The sequence below is a fragment of the Equus asinus genome, chromosome 25 (genome assembly GCF_041296235.1).
Source record: "Equus asinus isolate D_3611 breed Donkey chromosome 25, EquAss-T2T_v2, whole genome shotgun sequence".
Classification (NCBI taxonomy): Eukaryota; Metazoa; Chordata; class Mammalia; order Perissodactyla; family Equidae; genus Equus; species Equus asinus.
In genome coordinates this window covers 40,006,470-40,027,055 of record NC_091814.1, presented here as the reverse complement: position 1 = coordinate 40,027,055, position 20,586 = coordinate 40,006,470, and the positions used below count along the sequence as shown (strand labels likewise).

At 36.3% G+C, this 20,586-nt stretch overlaps 1 protein-coding gene across 12 annotated transcripts in view; it reads left to right on the top strand.

Moving 5' to 3' along the window:
- Positions 1 to 20,586, top strand: part of SMG7 (SMG7 nonsense mediated mRNA decay factor) — an 82,874-nt gene that overhangs the window by 27,058 nt on the left and 35,230 nt on the right. For 6 of the 12 annotated variants that reach the window (XM_014850290.3, XM_070497705.1, XM_070497708.1 and 3 more), the window contains exons 2-3: positions 17,360 to 17,391; positions 19,728 to 19,845. In XM_014850290.3, the coding sequence (XP_014705776.1) occupies positions 17,360 to 17,391; positions 19,728 to 19,845 (150 nt within the window). Of the gene's footprint in view, positions 1 to 7,427; positions 7,567 to 17,359; positions 17,392 to 19,727; positions 19,846 to 20,586 lie in introns of those variants that run through there. The other 6 variants (XM_014850291.3, XM_014850293.3, XM_070497704.1 and 3 more) reach the window with 3 other exon arrangements.

Here is a 20,586-nt window from a genome sequence, read left to right as displayed (position 1 = left end):
ATTAGCCCTGAGGTAACATCTGCTGCCAATCCTGCTCTTTTTGCTGAGGAAGACTGGCCCTGAGCTAACATCTGTGCCCATCTTCCTCTACTTTATATGTGGGACATCTACCACAGCATGGCTTACCAAGCGGTGCCATGTCTGCACCTGGGATCTGAACCGGCAAAACCCAGGCCACCAAAACTGAACGTGTACACTTAATCGCTGTGCCACCAGGCCAGCCCCTAGACCTTTCTCTTTTAATGTAAGCATTTAAAGCCTATAAATATCTCTGACCACTGCCTTTATTGAATCCTACACATTGTGTTTACATTTTCATTCAGTTTAAAATATTTTCTAATTTTCTTTGTGATTTTTTCTTTGACCCTATGATTATTAAGAAATGGATTGTTTCATTTCCAAATAGTTGAGAAATTTTCCAGCTCTCTTTCTGTGTTGATTTGCAGTTCTGTGATTTTAGTTCTTTTAAATTTCTGGAGACTTATTTTTTGGTCCAGCATATGGTCTATCTTGGTGAATGTTCCATGTGCACTTGAAAGAGTGTATATTCTTCTGTGGGGTAATATGTTCTATAAATGCCAATTAGATCTGTTTGGTACAACTTTACTAGTTTTCTGTCTACTTGCTCTATTAGTTACTGAGAGAGGAGTTTTGAAATCTCCAAATAATTGTACATTTATCTATTTTTCTTTTCTCTATTTTTGTTTTATTTCTTCTGTTACTTATGTCCTTTTTTTGTTTTGTTTTTTGGGTTGGTTTAAGGTTTACAATATGCGTTTTTATATTATACAATTTTATGTATAATAGAAAATTTTACAACAGTATACTTCCATTTCCTCTCCTTTTGTTATTGTCAAACATCTTCTGCATTTATTTTAGACCCCAGACTACAGTGTTATTTTTATTAAAAGTCAGTTAACTTTTAAATGAATTTAAAAACAAGGAGAAAAAGTTATTTTATATTTACTTACATATTTATTATTTCTGGCACCTATCTCTTTGTGTAGGTCCAGGTTTCCATCTGGTATCATTTTCTTCTAGCCCCAAGAATTTCCTTTTTAATATTCCTTATGGTGTTGATCTACTGACATCAGGTTTCCTCAGCTTTTGTGTTTCTGAAATGTCTTTATTTCATCTTCAGTTTTAAAGGATATTTTTGCTGGATATAAAATTACAGATTGACAGGGTGTTTTTCCCCCTCCTTTCGTTACTTTGAAGATAGTATTCCAGTATCTCATTGTCTTCTGGCTTGTATTTCTTCTGATAAGAATTTGGCCATCATTGTTATCTTTATTATTTATCTCCTTATGTAATCTGTCCTTTTTTTCTGCCTGCTTTTGAGATTTTATCTTTATCATTGATTTTTTACCATTTGACTGCCATGCTTTAGTATGGGGTTTTCTTTTGATGTTTAAATGCTCAAGGTATATTGAGCTTCTTAGATCTTTGGGTTTATAACTTTCATCAAATTTTGAAAATATTTTGTCATTATTTCTTCAAATATTTTTTCCATAATTGATCTGAGCTAGATTTTTTTTTTTTTTGAGGATGATTAGCCCTGAGCTAACTACTGCCAGTCCTCCTCTTTTTGCTGAAGAAGCCTGGCCCTGAGCTAACATCCGTGCCTGTCTTCCTCTACTTTTTATATGTGGGATGCCTACCACAGCATGGTGTGCCAAGCGGGGCCATGTCCGCACCCGGGATCTGAACTGGCAAACCCTGGGCCTCCGAGAAGCAGAACGTGCGAACTTAACCGCTGTGCCACCAGACCGGCCCCATGAGCTAGATTTGATATGAATTCTTATCTTCTTGGGATCTGTTGCCCAATTGAACTGGCAATTTGATTTTGTTAATATGGTATAAAGTTGTAAATGTTACTTACTACACATTTAGCAACTAAAGAGGGAATTTTTTTTCTTGCTGAGCAAAGAAGAACTTAAATACTGGATTTTGAGTGATGTTGGAATCACAAAGAAGCTACGTTGTATCTTTGCTTTTAGAGGAGCTGGATGGGAGAGGATAATAAAATTTAATCTTACTTTATGTTCAGTGCTATCTAAGAAAGTTGTATAGTGTAAAAATTTGTCCTTGAAGATATCCCCTCCCCTTTTTTTTAATCATATATTCAGGAACTTTTTCTATGAATAACTTTGGCTCTAACATGTGGTGAAAATTACTTGTGGTGATGACTTAGAGTCATTCCAGAGAACATTCTACCATTGCCATTGAAGTCTGTGTGTGTTTATTTCTCCTGTGTAATTCATGCAAGAAAATAGAGTAAACCTGTGTTATCTGGTAGTTATCTTATTAATCAAAATTTTCTGAAAGTTAGGATTTTTGTTTTGCATTTTGAAGAGAAGGAAGAGAGTGGGAAGAACAACTAGAGAGACGTCCTGGGACAATCTATGCTAGAGGCCAAAATAAGGAAGATTTCCTGGAGAAGAATTTTTCAGGTTTAAGGGAAAGGGGATATGGATGGGTCTTATGCTGTTAAAAAGGCAAACTCTGAATAAGTTATAAGCAATAAAGTATTCACAGTTTAGCTTTGAATATCTGAATTGTTGAAAACTGAGGTCAGTTGTGCATCATGGAATAATGAATAGAAATTGTTTATGCTCTGGAATTCTGATACACCTGGATTTGAATCCCAGTCTTAGCACTTACTATCTTTATGATCTTGGGCAATTTTCCTAAAATCTCTGAGCCTTTGTTTCTTTATTTATAAAATTGGAAAAGTAGTAATTATCTCAAGTTGCTATGAAAACTAAATTGGGAATAGTTTATGTACTCTACTTGTTATTCAGTAGGCCCCCAATAACTGTTAGTCATCTTTCCTTCTCTGTATATTCACTTTAAATTTTATTCTTTCATTCATGGACTTTTTTTTCCTTTTAAACATGTGCAATATTTAAACAAACCCCTATGGCATTCATGAGACTCTGTTTTCAGCCTTTTTTTTCCTCCATTGAATCTTTCCATCTTATTATTTATCGCATTCCATCCCATTAAAATATGTTATGTATCCCATCTTAAAAACTTTTTTGACTCTCACATCTCCCTCCAGCTACTGCCTCTCTTCCCTGGATAAAGATGTCTAAACTCAGTTTTAGTCTCAGTTCTGCTCCTCCTATTTTCTGTTGAAGTCAGTCTATGGGCTTGTGCCCCTACTTCTCCACCGAAATTGTTCTTGATATCCTCAATGACTTCCACATTACTAAATCCAATAATCAGTTCTCAGGCCTCATTTTACTTGATGCATCAGCAGCATTTGTTGATTTTGCCCTCTTTCTTGAAGCTCTTTCTTTATTTGGTTCTAGGACACCATGTTCAACAAATTTTCCTTTCACCTGTCTGGCCATTAGTTCTCAGTCTGTTTACTGTTCCCTTCTCATCTCTAACCTCTGTATACTGATGACTCTCAAATGAATATCTGTAGTCTAAACTTTTCCTTTAAGCCCCAGACTCTTTAACTATCAGTTACATTCGTGGGATGTATACTAATCATCTCAAACTTATCATTATCAAAAATAATAGCAAGTGCTTATATAATACTGTGTGCCAAGTATTGTTGTCCCAAAGTGGACTCTTCCCCCATACCTACTGTATCATCTTTCTCTTGTTATTGAATGGCAAATCCACTATTCCAGCTGCTTAGACTGAAAACCATGAATGATTTTTGATTCTCCTCTCTCTCTCTTTATTTTTTATTCAACAAATGTTCTTGGTCAGAGTCTGATTACATCTTACCAGCTCCACTGCTGCCTGCTGGTCCAAGCCTGTCAATGCTCAACATAGCAGCCAGGTGGAACCTGTTAAAATCTACATTAGATCATATTGCCTCTTTGCTTTAAATCTCCAAAGTTTCCTGTCGCTCAGCCCATCTAACTCAAGTTGGATGACTCAGTCATCCAGTGGCTCACCCTGACCCTGAATGGTCCAAGATGACCTCACTCAAATGTCTGGAGCCTCAACTGTGGTAGCTGTGATAGGTGGGAAAACTGGGTCTCCTCTTTCCAAGTGGTCTCTCATCCTTAGCTTCATAACATGGTGATGATGTTACAAAGGGGCGAGCCCAAATACCCAAGTGCTTATTAAGCCTCTGTTTGTGTCACATTTGCTGAAGCCCCCTTGGCCAAAGTAAGTCACATGGCCAAGCCCAGGGTCAGTGTGTTAAGGGAGTTCACAAGGGTGCAGATGCCAGCAACTGTGTGATTCATTGGGGGTCATTAATATAACAGTCTTCCATCTCTGTGATCTTATCAGGTTTAATTTGTTAAATTATTTGATTATAATACAGCACCCCTTTATTCAGATAGGAAAATAATAAGGAAAAAAGAAGTCTGACTAGATAAAACTGATGTCTGAAAGTATAGGCTAAATAGTAGTTCTTTGGTGGAAAAATCAGATTTGACTTTTGTATATCTCTTATTTTTTGATTTCAGAGACCAAAACAAGTAGGGAATACTGTATGTACCATAATAATGTACAGATTCTTTTATTTTGTTAAATCAGAGAGTATCTTAAATATTGTTGGTAGCTGTTTGAGTTAACTACCTTGGCCATCTTCCATGTTATCCCCCTGTTCCAAGTTGGGAAGTTGTGCTTTATTTGTCCCTAACCTAAATTTATATGGTGTTTTGCCTTATATAAAGGACTGTTTGCTGTTTCTTTTTCCAGTCTAATTTTTTTTACCTGTCACTTCTCAAAGGATATAGTCACACCCTTGTTTTCTTCAAATCAACTCTGTTCTTTGTCATGTCATATTGTCGTCTCAGTTATTTTCTCTCATTCTTACCATTTTCCAATAAGTCTGGTCTGTTATTACTTACGTTAACACTCATCTTAATTGTAGTGTCTACTCATATTTTTGCTTTCACTTTCCTATCTTTGTTTGAAATTCTGTTAACCTTCTCTTACCATTGTAAGTATGTGCAGTCTTTGATTACTTTATTATGTCTTCAAGGGTAGTCTTACCTGACCTTTTATGTGTTGAAATACTAATTTTATTAAAAATTGCCTTCCTTTTATTTTTCCTCTTTATTACCTGTAAGGCATTTAGTTATTCATTTTTAATGCATTAAATAAGTGGTTTATATTATCTTGTTATTTTATTTCAGGAAGATACAGGGATTGTTGTATAGATCCCAATACGAAGAAAACAAAATCTGAATATTTCAGAGACCCAAGTAAATGATCATGGACTTCTCTAATTGTATAAAATAGTAAATTTTCTGAACTTAAAAGGAAGTATGTTATTCCTGGTTATCAATAAGATGAAAAACCTTTCAAATTATTTTCTTGGAAGACTTTTGAAGGTGTTGTCAATGTTGAGAAACCTTGAATTTTTAGGGTCTTGGCCTTTTGAAAGACTGTTTAGTCCAAATTAGCATGTTTGTTTGAGCAGCTTGCTGTCTGGCAGGCGTTGTTAGGCACCAGATATGCAAGGTTAAATAGACAGTCTCTAGTGGAGGAAATGGGTAAACAAATAACTTCATCATAGTGCAGTGAGCGCCGTAATAGAAGTGGGCATTAAGATGCACTGGGAGTGCTTGGCCGAGCCAAGGCCCTCTTACAGGAGTTGCTGACTCTTAAAATAAGAGAAAGGGTAACCAGACAAGGAGGGAAGAGGGCGGGCATTCCAGGTTGAGCGACAGAGCATGAATAAAGATACTGAAGGGGAAAAATAGCAAGGAACTGAAAGTAATTTGGTTTTGTTGGGTCATAAGGTGTAAAGTAAGGAGCTGTGGGACCTTACATGCCGTAGTAAGGAGCTTGAGTTTTATCATGGGCTATTTTCTCTCAGTCTTTCCGCTAAAGTACAGCTAAGTCACAGGAGATTGAATATATGCTTTGGAAGTATGGAAACAAAGTCCACATAGACCTTCTGCATGTTTGACTGGTGTTATATTGTTAAAAATTAAGAATAACTTTGTCTTCTATTCTAGAATTGATAAGTGGAAGTTCTTAGCTTTAATTTCCTAATTTATAGAATGAGGATAATAACAACATTTCCATCTTAGGATTGTTGGGAGGAGGAATAATATATATAATGATGATAATAATGACAACGACAGTAATAGCTAACTTTTTTTGAGGGTTGACTTACCAAGGAATGGTCCTAAGTGCTTTATTTCTATTACCTCATTTAATCTTCAGAACATCTCAATGAGGTAGGTACTTTTATTATCTCCTTCTTACTTCTAACAAAACTGGAGCATAGAGAAGTAATTTTCCTAAGGTTACATAACTAGCAAGTTGCAGAGCTTGGTTTGAACCCAGGCAGTCTGAATACAAGACACTTAACCACTACATTATACTCCCATTCTATGAGACCATGCATATAGAACATTCAGCATAGCATCTGCCACATAATAATTGTAAATGTAAGCAGTTATCAGTAGCCAATAATAATTACTTAATTTACTTGGTCCAAATCTTTGAGTTAAATATATGTCCCCAAGAAATTGTGCTGTTTTTTCTGTGGCTTAACTCTGGGCATACCATTGAATGCAGACAGTGTGACACCCAATCCCATGCTTTTAACCACTACTTTCTGCTGTTTCCTCCTTCCTTGTTGGTCTGTCTCCACAGCAGATTTTAAATCCATGGCAAGGGGGCTGGCCCAGTGGCACAGCGGTTAAGTTCTCACATTCCGCTTCGGCAGCCCGGGGTTCACCAGTTCGGATCCCGGGTGCGGACATGGCACTGCTTGGCAAGCCATGCTGTGGCAGGTGTCCCACATATAAAGTAGAGGAAGATGGGCACGGATATTAGCTCAGGGCCGGTCTTCCTCAGCAAAAAGAGGGGGATTGGCAGCAGATGTTAGCTCAGGGCTAATCTTCCTCAAAAAAAAAAAAAAAGTCCATGGCAGGGACCATATCTGTTTTGCTCATCATTGTATACCCAGTCCTTAACACTATATCTAGCACATATAAATGACCAAATCATTGTCAGTATGTGAATGAAGATCTAAAAAGCTCCCATTTTCAGCTGATCTTAGAATTTAAGCATTATTCATACTACCTATAATGTGATTTAATTGCTTTACGTGTTTTTTCTTGGGTAAACAGTCCAGTTTGGACCAGCCACCTGCTCCTGTGTTCTCCGGGGCACTCTCACCTTGGTACTACAAGAACTCTGCTGGGTAACTGGTGTCTGTTTGTCCTGTAGAAGTCACTCAGCTTTCAGACAGGGAGGGAGATTAGGATACCATTTCGATCTAAAACTAGAATGTTAGAAATACACAAAACAGAATTTTAAAATGTGTATTCTAAGAAACTAAATACAAAAAGGAAAAAGAGCTTTGATATTTTTCCTTTGCCTTTAACATTAAATCATTTCAAATAAAGAGAAATAATTTAATTTTCTTCAAGGGGGTTCTCTGTTATTGTGGGTTAACTCATATTTTCCTCCTCTCCTCTGTCTAGAATGTCTTAAACCATTCTACCTTATGAGAAATTGGATGTTCTTGCAGATAGTCATTGTGGGAGAAAACGTTTCATTTAAGTCCCAGATGAGGACCGGAAACTTGAAATCAGAGGAGCATCTGAAATCAAGTAATATTAGGTAGGATAAAAATTACAAGGGATTTCTACATGTTTGTATTCCTTTTAGAGATGTGTGTTAAAGTATTCATATTCTGTGAACACTAATAGAGTTAGAGACTTTCTGAAGCATTTGATATTGGCCAAGATGGGGGAGGGGAGTGCTAAAGATTTTTCTTTACTTATGTGGCTTCATGAGAGCTTTGGCATATGTTTACTTTGTCATGAACATTTATATCTTATAGTCCAAGGAAATTTTTTAAACATTTGCTAAAGTAAATTTAAGAAATTTTTATGTATGAGATCTCTGTTTATGGTAAGCATAGGGACATGTGATCAATCTTGTAGATTATCCTTTAGAATGGAAATTCCTCTGTTTTGGGTTATATATATAGCTGTTCATTTGAGTACAGGGAGCAACAGCTCTTGGTTCTCTATGTCAGCATGGATGTAGTCGGACCTCCTAGGTCGCTATACAAATAGGTATATGATAGTATGCTAGAGAAGCCCTCTCTAACCACATGGTCAGGTAGTAACTCTTGTCATAGCAGCTTGTATCAGTTTTAAGGACAGAACGTGTGAAAGTGCTTGATCTCAGAGATGTGGCTTTTAAATGAGAAGTGATAGTTGCCCCTAGAAATTGATAACATGACAGTGACTCCTATAGCCAGATCACTCCAGAAGACCCCCTTTACTCTATAACGCTTATGAGCTCTGGAACCAGACTGCAGGGTGGAACCCAAGCTCTGCCCCTTCCTATTTGTGTGACTTCAGGCAAGTTATTTAACCATTCTGTGCCCCATTTCCTGACAGATTTGTTGTGAGAAGTAAAGATTTAATAATATATGAAAGCATGTAAACAGGACCTGGCAAATACTAAGTGATCAAACTATTATTATTGGGCTATTAGTTAATTATTAACAGATGAATTTAGAGTCTGTAATCACTTATCATGGCATTTCTATATTTATAGTTATGTAATCAAAACTAATGTTTGGAGAGAAGTGAAAAAATATAAATTCTTTTCCAGTTTTTATATATGTACCTCTGGTTTTTTTCTATGCATAGTACGAATGTGGTCATCATGACTTTCAAACAGTTTGTCTTTTGTCACTTAGCATTATGTGGTGGTAGATGACCTAGAGTTTTTGACCTCCACCTTGGAATGTTGTCTTCTTCAACCCAGTGTGCTACTTCACAAAGGATCCTATGTCAGTAACCAGATTAGCAAAAGTAATTTGGTGGTCACTGAAGCATTCATGTCACAGTTGGATTACCCTTCCCTCTTGGAGTTATCACTTAGGTTCTTTTATCTAACTTACTTGTGGTCTTATTTGTTCCTCATAGCAACTCTGAAAGAGAGTTTGTATCCTGTTTTACAGATGAAGAAATTGAGGTTTCTTGGAAAGAAGCTCCAAGGTGGCACTGCTAATATGTAGGAAACCAAGATTCAGACCTAAGTCTTTTTTATTGTATATCATTTCCTGTTACATAAAATTGCCTCTTCTATGATGCACATTTTACTATTCATTAATTCAACAAAATTTTATACCAGGCAGTATCCCAGGTGTTAGGGATACAGGACTTAACCATCTTCTCCCTCACTCCCAGTGGCTCTTCTCCTTCTCCAGTTGTCCTCTAGGTATATATCTCTATCCTTATACGCAACCATGTTGTTTTGAGATTGTCTGAATGTGTCTTTGTATCTTCCACTCAACCTTAAGTTCCTTAAAAGTAAGTAGTACCTACCATCATTAAGGCTAGCATGTGTATTATTATTTTGATTATATAGAGTAAAAATATTTACCTGTTTTAATTTGCACTTACTAGTTGTATTTCCTTTTCTGAATTAGTGGTTTGGTCCTCTGCCCATTTATCTGTTGATGCAGTCATGTACCATAGAGCAACATTTCAGTCAATGACAGACCGCATATACAACAGTGGTCCTGTAAGATTAGTACCATACAGCCTAGGTGTGTAGAAGGCTGTGCCATCTAGGTTTGTGTAAGTCCACTCTATGATGTTTGCACAACAACAAAGTCACCTAATGATGCATTTCTCAGGACATATCCCCATTGTTAAGCAGTATGTGACTGTGTCCTGATTTATTTTCATATTAATTTTTCCATTGTGTCTGATCCATATGGTTCTCAGCACTTTTTCTCAATTCTTTTTTTTTTTGCCTTTCGTAAGGTTCCCTTTCTTATTCATTTTGTAATTATCCCAAAGATTCGTCATTCTCCTTAGTTTATCTCCCTCAAACTTTCAGACACTGATCTGATCTCCTACTTTATCCCTGAAATCGAGGCAGTGTATCTGTGAATTCTCTTGACATCTCTCCACCCCACACTACAGCCAAATTCTCTTAGCACATTTCTGCGTAACCTTACTTCCCTCCAGTTTCATCCTGACTCTTTTTCAAAGCCAATCTTGCTCCTGTCTTATTATTCACATTCTCATCTCCTTCTATCTTTTCCAGACCATGCTTTATCAGTTTTGTTCTTTCTTATATCGTCAACCTATTTATTTCTCATAGCTTCGTTTCTTCATTCTAGACATGCTCAGGTCTCTCTCACTGAAAAAAAGAAACTTTTCTTTACCCCTGGCTCCCTTCTCAGTTTCTTCACTCCCCAGTGTCTTAGGAGTTGACTTAAACTTCTCCTTCTCATTTGTTCTTCAACCCCATGCAATTTGACATTGTCTCTTCTCTGGCAAGACTATTGTTGACCCTCATTTCACCAAATCCCACATAATTTCCAGTCCTCATAGTACTTTTCTGCTTCCTTTGATATTGTTGACTGCTCTCCTTTTTTGTCTTTTTCCATACACCCCTCTTCTTTTGCCCTCACATACCTGTTTGATAGTTTCTTCTTGCTGGTCTTCATGGACTTTGTTTTATCTGCTCCTCAAAAATGAAGATAGCCACTTCCACCCTTCTGCCTTTCTGTACAATTACATTTACTCTCATGCTTTTAACTGTCACCAATGTGCTGATCATTGCGGCTCTGTATCCCTAGTCTTGATATATCCCCTGTGCTTCACACTCATCTCTAAGTGTCTGCTCACAGACCTCCACTTTCTCACATACCCAGCTATCCAAGCTAACAATCTGGGAATGATTTTAGACTGTTTCCTCTGTTTTATCGGTCCTTCTGCCAGTTGTACTTCCAGATATTTCTTGAATCTAGGTTTTTCTGTCCATCTGTATTATCACTTCCTCTCTTCCTGTCTTGCCCTTTTAAAATCCAACTTCCATGGATCTTGTTACTGTAATCTTTTAAAAATGCAGTTCTGACATGCTATGCCCCTGCTTAAATCTCCAGTGGTTTCCTATTACTTAAAAGGCAATCTCAGCTCCTTAACATGGAATGCAAGGCCTCACAGTCTGCCGTCTGCCTTGATTGTCCAGCTCATCTCCTGTAGCTTCCTGTCTTACGTTTTGTGCTCTAGTCTACCTCCTTCAGTGGCTTAGCTTTGCTTTTATTGTTGTGCTATTTTCTCTGCCTGGAAAGATAACTCTTTCTCATCCCTTGAGATTCTCGGACCAGAATCCTCCCTTAATAAAACTAGGTACACGCTTTCAAATAATAGAGATTGTAGAGTGAATGTTGTAATACACAGCATTGGAGTGTCAGGAGATTTGAAAATTCATGGCAAACTGTAAAATGCCATAGAGAGAAAGCAAGTTAGTATTTTCATTATCTCTTACTGAGAAAAACTCCTTTAGGAGTAGCATCTTCCCTGGCTGTTCTTTTCTACAGGAGATTCAACAGTAGAGCAATATGATTTATTTTTTCCTGATTAATACCATGAAACTTGGTGATGTCTTAGAGATCTGTAGATTGTGTTATGTGTGCTTGCGTCTGCAGGCATACACTCACTTTATAGTTTCTGGCCTATTATTTAGCACAAATAATTGTGATTAAGGTATTATGTTTCTGATTATAATTGATGAATGTTGTTATTATCTAAAATACTCCTTAGTACTCTATGGAAATAAGTAAACAAATTGACTTGAAATAAAACCTGCCCTGGCTCTTATTTAAATTTCCAAAAACGTACTCTAGCGTTGCCTTCCAAAACAAAAGAGGTTGACCCACCTTTCCTTAGCAACTGTGAGTTTAGAAGATATTGGCTTTTATTTCTATGTTCTGCTCGTAGGAGAAAGCGGGCTGGGAGTTCAGGTAGAAGGAATCTTTATTGTATCTGCCCCTGATTTGGAAGTATCTTATATTTTTAAACTGTGAATCTTAATGTGTGTTCTTAAGAGAGATTATCCTATGTATGTTAATCTTGCATTGTTATATAAGTGCTATGTATAATGAAGATATTTGTTAAAGAAAATAACCATTAATTTTCATTTTTTTTCCTCTAGTGACATTATCAAAAAATGGTCATAAAATGTTTAAGTATTGAAAGCCCCAGTTCTAAGATGGGCTATCAAACATTCTAGTTTTTTTTTCTTCCAATCTCGTATAAGAGAGGAACTATGATATAATGGTTAGGAGTTAGCCTCTGGAACCCAAGTAATTGAGTTCAAATGCTACCTCTACTGCTTACTAACTTGATGACCTTGGACATGTTACTTAACCTCTATCTCCTTGGGTTTGTTCAGCTATAAAGTGGGGGCAGTAATATTATATAGAGTGGATTAAATGATTACTTTCTGTGAAACCCTTAGAATAGTGTCTGGCAATAGTAAGTGCTATACACAGTGTTAGCTATTTTAGTACCTGGTGCATTAGAATGCATTAAATGTAGTTATAGATCTTGACGATCATGTTGTGTCCAAGAGTATTGTTTTGGATTGTTCGCTTTCAGCATATTTGATTATCCCTGAATGTTTCAGATTTTATTCAGTCTTTTAATGACTTTTTCTATTTTCTTTTTTTGTTTTAGATTTTATTTTTCCTTTTTCTCCCAAAGCCCCCCAGTACAGAGTTGTGTATTTTTAGTTGTGGGTCCTTCTAGTGGCTACTTTTTCTTTTTTATTGCTTGATGGAAGTGCTTAATTTCTGTTATTATTTAAGAACTGAGACAATATATTGAGTGTTTTTAAAGCTTTATGTTTTATAACTATTTAATAGTGCTGTTTTATTATTGAAGACATGATGATTTTAATTCTTGGATTCTTCATTTATTCTTTTTGTTGTTTTTTTTTAAGATTGGCTCCTGAGGGGCTGGCCCCGTGGCCAAGTGGTTAAGTTCTCGCGCTCTGCTTCAGCAGCCCAGGATTTCACCGGTTTGAATCCTAGGCATGGACATGGCACCGCTAGTCAAGCCATGCTGAGGCAGCATCCCACATGCCACAACTAGAAGCACCCACAACTAAAAATACACAACTATATACCGGGGGGGCTTTGGGAGAAGAAGGAAAAATAAAATCTTTGAAAAGAAAAAAGATTGGCACCTGAGCTAACATCTGTTGCCAATTATTTTTTTTCCTCCCTCTTCTCCCCCAGTACGTGCTTGTATGTTCTAGTTGTGAGTGCCTCTGGTTCTTCTATGTGGGATGCCACCTCAGTGTGGCCTGATGAGCGGTGCCATGTCCATGTCCAGGATCTGAACTAGTGAAACCCTGGGCCACTAAAGCGGAGCACACGAACTTAACCACTTGGCCATGGGGCCGGCCCCAGTTTATTCGTTCTTTTCATTAATTCCTTCAGCTTAAAGTAAGAATAAAAAGGAACTCATGTTGCCACTCCATCTACCAAGAGAAGACACTTTAAAACTCTTATCTCTTTATACAAGCATTGGCTATAAACTGTAATACTAATCTTTAACAGTATCAGCCTTTAACAAAACTAGGAGGTCTGTTGAAGTGTAGTATTTTGTTTTCTTTATAAAATAAAATAATCGAATAGCTAATTTTGTGTTAATCTTTATGAAAGCAGTTGATGTAAGATCACATATCGATTTCGTTTCTTATATATTATGTACTATTAAAAAAGAAAACTAATAACTGGCGAGGGGATTGGGATTCCTCTTTTTGTGAGTTAGTAATTCTTAGTTTTTCTGTCACCTGTCTGAGTATTTTTGGTACACAGAAAAAGGGAAGAGTTAGTGGGTAATAGTATATAAACCTCATTAGGTTTTAAACAGTTTGCAAATAAATTCCATAAAAAAAATACAGCATGGCCTATAAGTACTAACTTTCCTCTTACATAAGAGTGTATTTTTTTAACATTATGTCTTCATGAGAAGATTATAGTATTACCTAATAAAAATAGATCTGAGGAAACTTATTGATGATTCTTCATATGGGAAAACTATTTGGCTTGGGAACTTATGAATATTTTACTTTCATTTTTTTGATTGAGTACTCCCTAGAGCAGGAGAGGCAAACTTTTCTGTAAAGGGGCCAAATAATAAATATTTTAGGCTTGGTAAGGCCATGTGGTTGTTGTCTCAACTACTCAGCTCTGCCCTTGTAGCAGAAAGCAGCCATAGACAATATGTAAACGAATGGGCGTGACTGTTCCAGTATAATTCGTTTGCAAAAATAGATCCAGGGTGAAGGAGGGAATTTCACCCACAGGCTGACCACTGCACTAGAATATGAATTTTACTTCTAGTGGTGTTTCTGATAAAAATCTCAGATATAATTTATTTTCTGTTGTGAATAGATCTTTAGCCTTGATGACTTAAATGTTAGGCTTTAATTGACAGCACGAAAGTGAACTAGGTAAGTCTTTGTTAGCTTTTTATGTCATAGAATTTTTTATTCTAATTTGAAAAAATGGAAATAACCTGGACTTTGAAGTCAGAAAGAACCAAGGTTGTACTTAATTGTACCTAATTGCTTTGTGACTGAACAAGTTATTTCACATTTCAGCGCTTCAATTTCCTTCTTTATAGAATGGAAATAATAGTAGCTATCTCCCAAGGTCGTTATATTTTCCATTTAGCTATCTTTTCATCAATTCAATTAGGCAAGATTATTTTAGTCTTTAGAATGTATCTCTTTCGGAACCTAGGAAAGAGCTGTGCACAGAGATCATCACCTCTACCCTTGTCATACTGAGGGATCAGATCGCCTGGAATTTCAAAATACTTTAACATTTGTGTCAGATAGTTTTTATGACATTTTTGTACTTTTGTTAGTGCTTGAATTTTTAGTTTTACTTTTTTTTGGCGTAGATTGTGGTATATAAAAATAGAGAGTAAAATTTCAATCTTTGTTTATCACTGGAAGCCTATTCCAGAATCTGTTGAAATTCTGGTTCTTCTCTTACTGACACCGTATGAGAGAAGCAGATTATTTATAAATAGTTCTTGTTATATGCTCAATATGGTCTTCGTTTGACTGGAAATTGCTATCCTCATTAGGCAGATGTTAGCATACTGAAATGATTTTTGTTCATCTTTAAAAGCAAATCTTGCTGGGAATGAGAAGACAACCTTGAGACACATGATCCTAAGTGTAAGGTATCTTGTATATACTTGAGTACAAATTTTTAGCTAACATGGAAGTGTAGTAAAATAAATCCTCTGTAACTAGGGACAGAATGAAAAGGTTATTGAATCCAGTAAAAATGCATAGTTAGCACTGGCTCTCTCACTATAATGTTCATAAATTAGTGCTCTAGTAGGATTTTTGAGGAGGAGGAGAAGAGGTTGTTGTGACAATGGCAGAATAGGATATGTGGTATTCATTATTAAGTTGTATGATCTTAGGGTTTAAGGGTATAAGCCAACAAACTTGTGAGAATTTTTTTTTAATGGCATAAGCTTAACACCCAAAGCAAACAGTGATATTTGTGTCTTCTGGAATTTCCATTGTATGGATAATGGAATTGGATGTGATGGTACATTTTAGGACTAAGTATAGCTGTTTATTTAGTATGGTTTATTTATACTGATAGTTCTCATACGGTTCGTGATTATCTCTCTGGCACTCTATTGTGATTCTGTTGTTTAAACACTTAATTATTTTGAAACGTGAATATCTTTTTAAAGGCTAAGAAAATGAAAAGATTCGTGTTAACATTTTGATGAAACTAAAATTCACAACTGATATTAAATACCTTATAAATTATGTAAAACATTTGCAGTAAAAATTTTAGAATTTCTCAATATTCTCTAGCTTTTATGTCGCATTTTGTTTTTAAGAATGGAAATCTCTTAAGCTTGTATACTTACCTTCTTAAATAGAGTATATGAACATGATTTATCCTTTTTCTTTTCTTCAGTTAAAATAGTATTTATTGAATGCCCACTGTGTGCTAGTGCTGTGCCAGTAGGCATAGGGGTTGTGATGGCAAGCATTCTTAAAATCTGTGATGCATATTATGAAGAACAAATACAAATGCTTTGGGAGCATAAAACAGAAATATCCTTCATCTATTAGGGTTCAAGACAGGCTTCCTGAGGAAATAATGTCTGTGACTGAGGCAAAGGATGGGTAGTCATTAACCAGACAAAAGGGAAGAAGGTGTTCCTAGCAAAGGGACTCTTCTTTACAAAGGCCCTGAGTGTGAAGGCAGCAGAGCACATTGGAGAAAACAGAAGTCCAGTGATTGGAGCACAGAGATCAAGGAGAGAAGAAAATAAATAATGGTAGAAATAGAGTGCAGAGACTCTTTTTAGAGTGCACATGACTACTGAAGAGTAGGACACTTTAAAAAGGTTATGTTTTTTACCCTAAGAGCAGTGGGAAATCATTAAAGTGTTTTAAATGGGCAATTGGTAAGGCCAGATTTGCATTTTTGAAAGATCCCTCTGACAGCAGTGGGGAGAAGAGTGAAATGGAGAAAATGGTGGTTTTGCAGTAATCCAGGCAAGGGATGGTTGTAACTTGAATGAGGATGACTGAAGAGGAAGTAAAGGAAAATTGACAGATTCAAAATATATTTAGTAGGTGAAAGTCTCTGGAGTTGAGAGATTACTAGGGATTTGAGAGAAAGTTGTCATAGATGTCTTCCAGGTGTCTGCCCCTCACAACTGGAAAGCTGTGATACATTTGTTAAGGTAAAAAACACTAGAAAAGAGAACCAGGGATGCAAGTGGGGATGGGTCATGAGTTCAGTTTTAGACATCTTGAATACAGGCACTTCTTGAAGAATTTAAGAGAGAGAAAAGCGGCTAGAGGAGAACATGGGACAGAAGGTGTTAAAATCTGTGAGAGACTTGGGCATGTTTAAATACTGAAGAGAAGGAAGGATCCAATAGAGAGGGAAGTTTCAAAATTTTTGAAAGAAGGTAAGGGATAATTAAAGGAGCAGAAGTCCTTAAGAAAGGCTAGAAAGAGCATACCTAAGTAGATTACTGGCCTTAAGAGCTGCAGTACCTCTAGTGTTTTAACAAGAGAAAGAAAGAAGTGGGCTGTGAGAATGTAGTATTTAGTGACTGGGCATTGTTTTTCCTGAGCTATGAGGCTGTCCTTTGCTTAAAGGAGTCAGGGGTGAGGAACGGTGCAGAAATTAGCAGCATGAGGAGAATGGAGATTTGAAATATAATGGCTAGTGAATTGAGAAACATAGGATTTCCTGACTGCGTTGAGGGAAAATTTTTTATTTAGTGAATATCATTTAATGTTATCTTAAAAACATCAGATTTGGAGAAAAACAGCAAGAAAGTGAACTCTACTCAGTAGAAAAGTTTATGATGATCCTGTAAACTTTTAAGTAACGGCATGAATTTGCCATGATCTAGAGCTAGCTTGGATGTTAAAGCAGGGACACTGTTTGCACTGCCACAAATAGAGCTGTTAGGCATCCGTATTGTAGTGTATGATTTTACTTAACTTTTAACTTTTGGTGTTATTTATGTTGGGTAGTTTGTTTCTAACTAATGTTCTTTTTTCCCTTTTTTAGGCAGGCAGAAGTCCTGAAGGCTGACATGACAGGTATTGGCTGGCTTATTTGTTTTTCACAACTTACTTTATACCACTAAATTAAGGAAAGGGTATCATCTTTCCTGTATTACTTGTAGGACTGGGCTAGTTGCCAAAAAGGATGATAACTTAGTATTTGCTTTAAATATTTACTGTTTTTGACCTTGAATACTTACTAAGATGACTTGTCAAGAATTTTATATAATCTGTGCTACATTGAATTGAATATTACCTAATTTAATACAATAAGCATTAATTTTTATGAACTATTTATCAACAATTTAAGACATACAGAAAAATAATTCATATATCATATGAACACAAATGTCTGGTGTTAGATTCATATCTTCTGTTTATAATTCCCCAAACTTGAATAGTAGGTAAACCTTCAGAAAAAAATATTTGCAGGAAAACTCTACTGAACATCCTTGAAATTGAGTGAGCTACCTTGACACCTTTCTTTTCTCTCTGTCTTTTATGTTTTGAATAATAGCTAAGATGTTTTTGAAAGATTAGCTGGACTTAGTAACTAAAAGGAACAGGTGATTTTTACTCCTAAAGTAGGAAATATATGGCAGTAACGAAGTAGTGATCATTATGCTCTCTATAATAGCCGCCCTATAGGCCATCCTAAAATGTAAGAGATGTATGATAATGAATCTCATTCTGATTTTTGAGGAATTTAGTTCTGCAGTGAAATCCATGAAGAAGAGTGAAACTATTGTGGTAACGAACATTCTTGCCAAAATTTATAATCAAGAGGAAATGGGCTTATTTCTTCTTTTTTCTCAACTTCTAGAATTGCAGGCAAATGTTCAAAGAATTTGTGAGTAATTTCATTGTCATTTAAGGAAAAAAGCAAAAAACCCCACCAAAAACACTCTGTATGGGTTTACTTAGTAGCACTTCAGTTCTTCCCATTATTAATATCATTGTCAGCATCTTCCATACTACGGATATCGGTGTCAGTTCTGAGCTGCCGTATTGTGTTCTTATATTGGCGTTGGAAGCATAATCTGTATTTATGACAGAAATCATGCATGGAGCAATGTCAAGCCATCTATGCCTTTTTCTTAAGTATTGAACACCCTCTGTAAATAGGCTTAGAGTTTGACTTTTGTAGGGAACATTTGACTGCCCAGAAATGTTAACTAAGATAGTAAGTCTACTCATTTAAATGATAGTCCATCTGATAGATCAGAGTTAATGATTCCTTATAATCCTTTTCTTGGCATTGATGAATTGAAGCAGGGTTGAATAAATCTATAAATCTGTTTATTTAGTCATTAAAAACTTAATAAGAGACCAATAAGCTGATAGTAGGCCCTATTTTTAGTAGCCAGCAAACTCCATTGAGGATTAACTCAAATATTCAGGAGACTATTTGCAGAATAGGATTAGGGTGGCTATAGATACTCACAGAAGACCTAAAGAAGAGTGAAGATTAGGCCATTGTGCATCAGCGAAATACGAAATGCAACCAGGCAACCTACCTAGCAGTTGGAAGTATATAATTGATAAGTCCATTATTAAGAAGTTCTATTGAGGCAGCTCACTGTCAGTTATTACACTCATAAGCCTAGTAATTGGAAAGGCTATTGTGCCTTATAGGACTCTGGCAGACATTATGGCCCCAATTTGGTATTTGTGTAGTGAGAGCCTGACTTCCTGATTTCATCTTGCACTCGGTCTCTCATTTGGCATCTTGAGCAGTTTAATCACTGTCTGCTACCCAGTTCTCATTTACATTGAATGGCAAGTATGAATTGCTCACAAAAGTGTCTTGGCAAACAGTCTTACCAATCATTAAAATAATGCTCACTGTTTATTGGCTTGACATATATAGAGTAACAGCAGAGTGCCCAAACAACTGCTGGATTGTGAGCTGACGTGAGGATTCTGTAAGGACAGTTGTAAGAATGATTCAAAAGAAAAAGAAAAAAGCTGCTTTGGACAAAGAGATATAAGAATAAACAGACCAACTTGGCAGTCCATCACTTCAAATGGGGTGACTTATGAAGCGTATAGCTTCCTCTGATATGAATACGTGGAAATCCAAACCAAGAGCAAAGGGTGAAGCATTTATTTTTTTGGCCTTTTTCATTTCATAGTTTTATTTTAAAGCTACAAGACGAATACAGAAGCATTGTAAACCAGGTTTAGTCATTAATCAAAAGGTGGAAGTCATTTGAAACGTAGTAGTCTAAATCTTCCGTAGCACTCTATGGTATACACTTAAAGCAGGATTTTGTTTTGGGCAATGGAGAGGGAATGAATCATTGGTGTGGTATAATGGTCTTAACTAGCTGTTTATCTGTCTACTGTTTTGTTTTGTTTTGTTACTTCAGATTCTAAGCTGGGTCCAGCTGAGGTCTGGACGTCCAGGCAGGCTCTGCAGGACCTGTACCAGAAAATGCTAGTTACTGATTTGGAATACGCTTTAGACAAGAAAGTAGAACAGGATCTGTAAGTATTATCACTTGGGATGTCCCTGTAAAATCGAGAATCTCACGAAGATTTTAGAATAGAAAAGAACAATTTGGTTGTTTCTTTTTAACCTATCTCAGAGTAAGCTTTTTCAATGAAAAGAAAAAAAAAATTTTTTTAGTGGTTATGTGGGGTTTTTTGGGGGGTTTTGGGGTTATTTTTGCTGAGGAAGATTTGCCCTGAGCTAACATCCATTGCCAACTTTCCTCTTTTTTTCTGTCTTTCTTTTTTTTTTTTTTGCTTAAAGAAGATTAGCCCTGAGCTAACATCTGGGCCAGTCTTCCTCTATTTTGTATGTGGGTCATCGGGTCAAGATGGCTAACTTAGTGGTAGGTCCACACGCAGGATCTGAACCTGCAAATCCCAGCTGCCAAAGTGGAACCTGTGGAACTTAACCACTACACCATGGGGCCAGCCTCATACTTGTGATTTTTTTAAACAAAATATTTGACCATTGGTATCACTTTAGATACAGTCTTAGGTGGCAAGAGGGGAAAATGTTTAGAGTAGAGTCTTATTAAGGTCTTTAGGGCATATCATAAAAACAAGTGTATGTATATTTCAAGTACTAAGGCAGTATTTGGATTCTTTATGTTGTATTCAGTCCTACATTTAAGCCATGATTTAGAAAAAGAAATTCAAGAGTAGGCTTTAGATAAATCTTTCTATGGTAAATGTGATTCTGAAAATTTCTCCCAAAAGAAAATGTGTTTGCATTGT